The sequence below is a fragment of the Equus asinus genome, chromosome 2 (assembly GCF_041296235.1).
Source record: "Equus asinus isolate D_3611 breed Donkey chromosome 2, EquAss-T2T_v2, whole genome shotgun sequence".
Taxonomy (NCBI): domain Eukaryota; kingdom Metazoa; phylum Chordata; class Mammalia; order Perissodactyla; family Equidae; genus Equus; species Equus asinus.
This window is the reverse complement of record NC_091791.1, coordinates 5736903-5745921: the sequence shown is the minus strand read 5'-3', so window position 1 is coordinate 5745921 and position 9019 is coordinate 5736903. Positions and strand designations below refer to the sequence as shown.

General features: G+C 51.6%; 1 protein-coding gene across 1 annotated transcript; it reads left to right on the top strand.

The window, feature by feature from the left end:
- Window positions 1-590: 590 nt before the first annotated feature.
- FOXI2 (forkhead box I2) lies at window positions 591-3539 on the top strand. Its single transcript, XM_014829414.3, has 2 exons — window positions 591-1142; window positions 1883-3539. Exons 1-2 carry the CDS (start codon window positions 632-634, stop codon window positions 2323-2325), a joined length of 954 nt encoding a protein of 317 aa, XP_014684900.2. The 5' UTR covers window positions 591-631; the 3' UTR covers window positions 2326-3539.
- Window positions 3540-9019: the final 5480 nt, after the last annotated feature.

Here is a 9019-nt window from a genome sequence, read left to right as displayed (position 1 = left end):
TGCGCGGCCTCAGCCCCGCGACACCCGTAGATTTCATCACAACTCCTTGTCCAACACGGCTGCCCTCCGCTCCCCCCACCAGTGGCCCCAGCAATACAAGGGCCGCGGGGATACGAGATTCCGAAGGGGCGGGGTCCCCCGTGGGCGAGCAAGGGGGACGCTGGTTGGACTGGGCTCCCACGTCGCAATCTTGGGGGCCTGCGGGAGTCGTGGTACTTGCCCGAAGGTCCAGGGCGGCCGAGGCTGCGGAGCCCTGGAAGCCAGAAGAGGCTGGGATCGGTGAGATCCCTGAGGACCCAGGGCACCCGTCGCAAAGGCCACAAACGGCTTTGGCCCGCGGCGCAGCCTGCACAGGGTGAGGGAATTACTGGGGTGGTTCGTCAGGAGCTCATGGGGACCAGGGCGGGGCGGAAAACTGACCCCAGGGCGGGGACAGAGACATCACTCTTCCAAAGCCGGCGAGGGAGGGGGCTGGCCACCGACACTCACCCGGGCTCCGGCCCCGACGGCATTTAAAGGGCGGAGGGCGGGGCCCGGTGGGCCGCACCGGGAGCTGCCGCCGGACGCGCTGGATGGGGTGCCCATGAGCTTCGGCGCGGAGCCGCCCGCCCAGGCCCGGGAGCGGCTCGATATGGCCGCGTACTGCGACGGCTCAGGTGTCTGCCCGGCCCAGCACAGCCAGGCCGGGGCCGCCGCGCACCCCGCGGGCTACGCGCGTGGGGATGTGGCCGCGACGGGTGGCGGCCCGCGCCTGTGGCTGAATGCAGCCGCTCTCAGCCCCGCGCCCTACGCGCCGGGCCCCGGACCCGCGCCCCCGTACGCGTCCCCCGGCTACGCGGCCCCGGGCCCGCTCCTGGGCGCCCCGGGCGGCCTGGCGGGTGCTGACCTCGCGTGGCTAAGCCTCTCGGGCCAGCAGGAGCTGCTGAGACTGGTGCGGCCGCCCTACTCGTACTCGGCGCTCATCGCCATGGCCATCCAGAGCGCGCCGCTGCGGAAGCTGACGCTCAGCCAGATCTACCAGTACGTGGCCGGCAACTTCCCCTTCTACAAGCGCAGCAAGGCGGGATGGCAGAACTCCATCCGCCACAACCTGTCGCTCAACGACTGCTTCAAGAAGGTGCCGCGCGACGAGGACGACCCAGGTAACGAGGAGCGCCCGATCGCCGCGACCAGGACCCTACGGATTCCCGCAGCCGGGCTGCTGGCACACGAGGGAGGCGGGCGGCCTTGGACAACCCAGGCGCCACAGCACAGCTGGGGGGGAAAAGGGGAGGAGGAGGAGAGAGGTGTCCCGCCGAGGCCATGCTAGGAGACCGGAGCAGCGCCCTCAGGCCCTGACTTCAGGTCTAGCGCGCTGCGAGTCTCTGCAGGTCTGCGCGCTCCGGTGAAGGAAGGAGCAGGAGCGCTGGCCAGGTGGGCGATCTTTAGAGTCACTCCTCTGGGCCTCAGTGACCTTTGCTGTAGAATGGGGAAGACAATGCCTACCCTAAGGTTCGGTAAGGCAAATGAGATGCCGCTTTGGGAAGCGCTGGAGCCCGCATAGAGGCCAGGCATGGCTGGCTCCGCTTCACTGGCAGAGCGACTGCCAGAATCCAGACGGCTCTGCACCCCATAGGCCTTCTTTCTGGCCTTGAACTTAGCGGGGCTCAGTTTTTCCTGGGGGTCGCCCTTCCCTGGTCTTTCTGGGATGTTCACATTCTTTCCAGGGAGGCTGTGGAAGCCCGTTCCCGTACAAAGTGCCACTTCAAGGTTGGGACGGGGATGAGAGCTCGTGGAGGGGTCATGTGGGGAATTTTTCTGAAGTTGATGGACGTTTCTCACGTTCACATCATGGTCGGTCAAACCCGGCATTTTCTGAGCTGGGTCCTTTTTTCTACCGCAGGTAAAGGCAATTACTGGACCTTGGACCCAAACTGCGAGAAGATGTTCGACAACGGGAACTTCCGAAGGAAAAGGAAGCGGAGAGGGGAGGCGAGCGTGGCCGCCCCCTCGGGTGCCCGGAGTCCAGGAGGGGCCAAGGGTCCTGAGCTGGAGTCCCTGGGCGCGGCCTCTCCGGACCTGCAGGCCTCGCCCTCCCCGCCCGTGCCCGAGGCTGCCACCTGCTTCTCGGGTTTCGCCTCGGCCATGGGCTCCCTGGCCGGCGGTCTTGGTACCTTCCCCGGGGGCCTGGCGGGCGACTTTTCTTTCGGGAGACCGACGACGGTCGCCGCCCACGGTTCCCACGCCCCTAGCCCGGCGCCCGGCTTTGCCGCTGGCCATCAGACGGCGGCCACCGGCTTCCGCGTCGGCCACTTGGTCTACAGTCGGGAAGGGACCGAAGTTTGAAGGGAGGCCGGAGATTGTCCCGAGAGTGCCCCATCCAGAGGCGCTGAGCTCAAGCCCTGTCTTCCCGTCTGGTGACGGCCCAGCGTGTTCGCGCCGCAGCAATGAACGCGGTGGAGGGAGGGCAGCGCCCGGGTCGCAGGACCTGAGTTGAGCGGGGCCTCGGGCCTCCCAGGTGGCCCGCCTGTCGTGCGCCCCTCTCCTAGGCGACCATTCAGGTGGGGAGAGAGATGCTCCACCTGTCCTTCCAGTTCGCCTGGACCTGAACCCAGGCTCTCCAGGAGATCCGCTTTAAAGGGGCGACGGGCTGGCGCTTAGCCCCAGCCTTTTCGATGAGAGCCTGGCTCACCCCAAAGAGCTTTCTTAGTAGCAGGAGCGCGGCCCGGGGCCCATCTGTGGCCAATTTCCTCCTCTGGCGCAGCCTGGACCTCCTGGCGGCTCAGGGCCTTCCCTCGGTGCTCCAGGGAGGCCGCGGGGGTTGCAGGAGCAGCCCCAGCGGGGCCAGGTGGCTTCCTTCACCCTCACCGGGAGTGTGCATCGAGGGGGAGCTGGGACCATTGGGACTGGGACGCATGTAAGAAGGACTTTCCAATGGCTGGAGCTGCCTGTGATGGAAGGGAGGAGGGCTGCCTGGAGGAGAGCGGCCCTAGGGGATACCAGCTCCTTTCCCTGTCACTCAGTGTGCGGGCCTCATCGACCCTGTCCTAGGACCAGGCGCCTCCGGGAACACAGGAGCAGTGCCTAGCACCAGAGAGTCGCAGGATGGGTTCAGGTTTGCCACCCACCCCACCCACGCTCACACTCGCTCTCCCCCCGCCCCTCAGCCCGCCCGCCCTGCATCCCCCAATTTGGGCCGAAGCTGCCTGCTGCATGCAGAGCTGAGCAGCCGCCTCCTGTGTGAATTTAAGCCTCCTCACCCGGTCTGTATTTACCGAGAAGGTGAGAAGGTTATCTTTGGAGCCAACAGCCACTGGGAGGAGAAATTTTGACCTCGGTAACTCCCCGAGTTTCTGGTGGCCGAGGTCCCCCTGGTCATTTCAGAGCCTCCTGGAACTGCAGGCTCTTGGCGGGGCACCCGACTTCCCTGTGCTTGGGGCAAGCGAGAGACGCGCCCTCCCTGGAAGAGAGCAGGGGAAGGACACTGTTAACTTGGAGCGGGGCAGCGGATTCAATGAGCCAGAGCTGGAGCTATCCGCCCCCCCCCCCAACTCCCCCACTCCCCCACTCCGCCTCCACCGGCTGCTCAGGTTTTCCGTGGTTAACTCCAAATCGGACTGCTGGGCCCAGCGCTGCCGCTGGTGCTGGAAACGAGCAAAGCCCTTGTTCTTGGAGCTGATCCAGCAGGAGTCCTGATGTTTTGATGAACAGTGGTGTGTGTGTGAGAGAGAGAGAGAGAGAGGGAGGGAGGGAGGTTGGAAGCATGGATAAGAGTTGGGGTGAATTTGGACCCTGGGCCGTGTTTCACTGAACCTTTCTGGTGGCGCCAAAAACTTGCTAAGTCCTCACAAGGCATCTGCTGCCACCAGCTTGAGCAGGTAGGCCGTGAGCTGGTTCTGTCTGTCCTATCATGCTGCCCAGCCAAACTCACCACCAACCCATCTCTTTGGGGGAAACACTCCCCCAATGTAATATAATTCAAGAAGGCCAGAAAACAAAAAGAAAATCCTTACCTTATAAATAAAAGAATTTTATCTCGAGCCTATTTTAACAAACTAAAATGCTAAAAATAGACACCAATGTGTGTACTTGAAGGTGCATACTGTTTTATACATTAGAAGAATTCTACAGCTATTTCCAACATCCCCTGTTTAGACTCTGCTTTTGCAGGAAACTTGGAGAGAAAGAATTTTTTAAAAATGTTTGACAACATTGGGAAAATACAATGTACAATTTGACAATCGATGGAGCTGTCAGGAAATTGGCTGACAAATATGTATGTTAACGTTGTGTGTCATAGCTGTATGACTGCTAGAAATTGGTGCAAAGCTGGGGTTTTTTTTCTTCCAACAGTGGTTTTTCTATTAAAATTGAGAAAAAAAACTTCTCAAAAAATCTTTCAGCTTTTGGTTTGTTTGACTAAAAACTGATTTTTGAGATTTAAAAGTTGTTCATCCTTTCAAGCTTTATACCATGAATAGGTAATGGTTAATCACATAGATGGAATCTTCATGAGAAATGCATAGTTTAGAATACTTCTAGGAGGGCAGGGTATCTGGAAATCAGAATCCGTCCTTCCTGCGTCGTGGTCCATGTGTCTGGATACATTTTCACAGTGTGGGGGCTGCAGTTCGTGGGCCCCAGCACAGTCAGCTTCATAGTCACTTCTCGTTATCCTAGAGGGAAGAAACTGTGTGCTGAGATCAGAATAAGGAAACTGAGAAATGCAGCTTGCAACCAGTTTATAATTAAATACTTTCTTCTGGCCAGGACTCAGTAAACTTGACCGTAGTCCCGAAAGCAGGCTACATGTGGGTGACTGAAGGACCAACTCCTGTTGGTCAGACAGGGGAACTGCTGCCAGCCCAGGAGAATCCTCTCACCCAGGAACTCAGAGCCCCATTGTGGTGCTCAGGCCCCAGCTTCCCCACCTCTCTGTCCCTTTGTTGCCTTTGAAATAGCAAGGCCTACAGAAAATTTCAAATTATTTTTTAAAACAATAAGACTTTACGAAAGGAATGCCTCTGTCTGATGTCATAGGCAGAGGATGATATTTGTTAGAGTACTCCATCCTTAGTCTGAATAAACATTTAGGTGCTGATGAACAGTTTTAGATATAGAAACAGTGTGTTTCAAACTTCAGAGGGGAAAGACAATCAAAATTACCAGAATACTGGGTGATTAGCAATTCTTCCCATTGTCAAACAGTAGCGGTAATTTTCAGGTGATTAAAAACCAAAGAACATAATAATAAAGTAAGTTGTAATCGGGTGAAGAGGAATCCCCATGCAAAGAAGAACCATTTGTGATGAAGACTTGAAAATTTGTTGAAAGTAATTTAAAAAGTAAGCACTGAATTTCAGGATGTGAGTTCACATTTCACACATTGATTAAACCTTGAGTATGGTTATTTATGACGAACATCACTTTTGCATTTTAGCAATGCTGTCTTGGGATATTAACGCTCAACTTTCAATCGTTAATTTCCCAAGTGTATCCATTGCAATCAAGTGGCATTTTTCCTTGAGGGAAATAACATCACAGTAACCATAACTCTTCAGTGAAACAGGAAACTGAAGTTCATCCCCATTTTGCTGTTAGAAAAGCCAAGTCAAAGGGCTAAGAGCTCTCCCTCCAGAAGGTCATCTAATGAGAGCTAAAAAGACTCCTGGTAGACATGCAGCCTTTCTATGGCTCATTCTCAGAAATGCGCCTTCACGTGCGTGTATCTGCACACACACACGAGTACACACACGCATCCCTGAGCTGTGTCTTGGCCAGGATCCTCAAGAGAAAAGTCATAGATTATAGCATCTACCCTTGATACTCAAAGGCATAGTATTTTCAAATAATACTATGAGAAGATCATATTTGCATTCAGGATTTGACTTCAGATGGAACATGTGCAAACATGACAGAATGCGATAGGGGTCGACTCACATACATCCTAATGAAATATGATGCATCCAATAAATCTTTTCAAGAGCCAGTTATATACTGGGCTTAGCGGTAAGCCCTGCAGTAGATAGCCTGGGCCCCTTGCTGCTCTCACTGAGCCTTCTTCCAGTGGATGAGACAGAGATGAAGGAGCAATTACAGCTTATACCATGGCTATTTGGCTCGAAAATGATGACTTTATGTTCAAGTCAATAAGCCATGTCATTTGTAAACAGACACGTACTGCATTGTGTCTTTAAACACACCTCACTGTGTTTTCCACACTCTGCTAACTCAGGACGTGTTTGATTTCTTAGTTGTATAACTTCATTGTGGGTGAGGCCAGGAGTTGAGCACTGCCTGGGGCTGGAGCAAGTCTGATCTGCCCGCTTCTCCACAGCATCATTTAGGAACCTCAACATAAAGCCTGTCCTCTCATTAGAAGATCTATCATCTGCTGATGACAGGAGAAGGCAACTATTGTGACCAGAGCTGGCCTTTCCCAGGGATCCTGGGCTTGGATTCCTTTGGTGCATCCATTAGTTGGCTTTTGGGGAAGGCTTTCTCTTTTAATCTAATATAAAATTTGCTAAACAACATTATTCAAGGCTAATTGCCTGGCACCTGCAATAAACTGACTCCTTTCTCTGGTCAGCTATGTTCGGTGGCTGAACACAAAGAATGTGAAATAGTCTTAGCTTCTCTCAGTTCACAGGGGATAAATGAATAGTATATTAAACTGGATTTTCACACACAAAAAAATCAGATTGTTCCTCTGCTTTAATACAGAGCAAAGTGAACTGATGAGTCATCGAGGCTGTCTCCACCCCCAAGAGTCACTCATTCATCCATCAGACTTCGATTGCACATCAAGGTGCGAGGACTTAGACGCTTAACGGACATTATCTCATTAAGCCCTCTCAACCATCCAGTGAGGCAAGTATTATGATCCCCATTATACTGATGTGGAAACTGAGGCTCTGGCTGATTAATTGACGTGCTTTCCAGAGGTCACAAATAATACTGAGCTGGGTCAGCAGGAGCCTCCCTCCCTCCTGCCCCTGGTGCCACGCCTCCCACTTCATCCTTCAGGTCCTAGAGACATCACACTTCTCAGGAATCTTTCTCTGACATCCAAAGTCAAAGTTAGGTGCCCCTCTGCTCTGCTCCTACCGCCCCTGGATGGACTGCGTCACACCCTCACAGACTGTGGTCTATGTGGGGAGGATTCGGCCTGCTGTATTTCACAGTAACATCCCCAGTGTAGACACCCAGGTGGTAGCAGCTGAATGAATGAATGAATGTGTGAGTGAGGGTAGCTGTACCCTAAGCTTTCCATACACTCTCCTTCCCGTCATAACCCCTCCAGTCTCCTTGGATGGGCCTGATTCCTCCCTACATAGGGCCAGGCCTTTTGCTGAACCTTCCAGATACAAAAATGAAAGAGACAGAGCCCTGGGGACAACTGTCGTGGGGAGTGCCCTGTGCTGGAGGACCACATGCAGAGGGGGCGTGGGGCAGGGGGCAGGGGTTCAGAGATGGAGTGGGAGATGAGGCCAATGAGGTCTGGTTAGTCCTTGTAAGTTTCTCACTTCAAATGTGAAAGTCGTCATAATAACACAAATGATGTCCCAGAGAATCTGGGCTGACACCCTCGTGGCCACACCGTGATGAGAGGTTAGCTATGTACGTCTTTATCTCGGGGATGATTCCTTATTTGCCAGTGACGCCCAGGCATTCCCCAGGCCTTTCACCTCTGCTCTGCCTAGATCTGTATCCTGTCATTGAGAACAAGGCTTAGCTCCCAAGACGGCAAGAAGGATTTGAGGACTGGAATTGTGTCTTGCTTCTGGATTCCTCCCATAGGGCCTGAGCTTCACAAGACTGAAAGATGGGGAGAGGTAAAGAATCTGTGTGCAATAGATAATTTTTGCTGCCTCTTCTAGAGGTGTCTCGGAGCCCCTAATCCGTGCCACAATCTATCACCTGTGGCTGGCCCTCACTCCTGCATGCACCAGTGGCTTGCCTCTGCCTAAGGCGCACATTAACTTCTGCACCTGAACCAAACAACTCTGCTCCCTTTGATTGGACTTCACTTTGCTGAGTCCACTTTACCCCGAGAAGCCTCAGGGCAGGTCAGTTTAGGGGGAAGATGAACTTACAGAGTTCGTAGAATTAATACTTTAATGAAAGGCTTCTGTTTCAAGATTCTTGAAAAGTATCATGCTTAATTATTTATGCTTGTTTTGTAATCCTGAGTGGACCAGGACTGCCTGGGTGCTTTATTTACACTGCCTTCTTTGATTTTTTTTATTTTATAATTTCTACTAAAAAGAATAAACCACATCATATTTTAATTGGGAGCGATTAAAAGCAATTTGTCACGTTATTTAAACAGTGTAACATAAGAAAGAAATTATAAGAGAATGAAGGAGGAAAAACTTTTAAAGAATCATTTGTTATGCAATTCTTTTTTTCCTTTTTTAAAGATATAATTGACATATAACACTATATTAGTTTCAGGTGTACAACATAAAAATTCGATATTTGTATACAGTATGAAATGATCACCACAATAAGTCTAGTTAACATCCATTACTGTACATACTAAAAAAATTTTTTTCTTCTGACGAGAACTTTTAAGATCTACTCTCTTTGCACCATTTAAATATACAATACGGTATTATTAACTATAGCCACCATGCTGTACATTACATCCTCATGGCTTATTTATTTTATAGCTGGAAGCTTGTATTTTTACCTCACCTTATGCAATTCGTCAGAGATTTATTGCTCCCAAACTTTTTTTTTTGGTCATTCGCTATTGCTTTAATTTTTTCTACAGTGCCCTGGTTAGCATATATAATACATGAATGATATGTAAGAAACATAAGAAATATAAGAATCTACAACAGTAATACTTTTTTATTAACAAGACTTTATTTCCTCACTGGTGGGATGTTCCTTCATTTTCAGGGTATGACTGTGTAAGACTGTTACTACACATAACCATATTTATGCATTCATTGCAGGAACAAAATTAAAATGAGATTTATAACAGGAAAACGTCATATATTTTCAAGTAACTAGTAAGATGGATGTT

Bases quoted from the DNA above. Each gene is read 5' to 3' on its own strand.
- FOXI2 (XM_014829414.3), top strand. From the start codon at position 632: ATGGCCGCGTACTGCGACGGCTCAGGTGTCTGCCCGGCCCAGCACAGC. The intron at 1,143-1,882 runs GTAACGAGGAGC...TTTCTACCGCAG, and splicing joins GCGCGACGAGGACGACCCAG to GTAAAGGCAATTACTGGACC.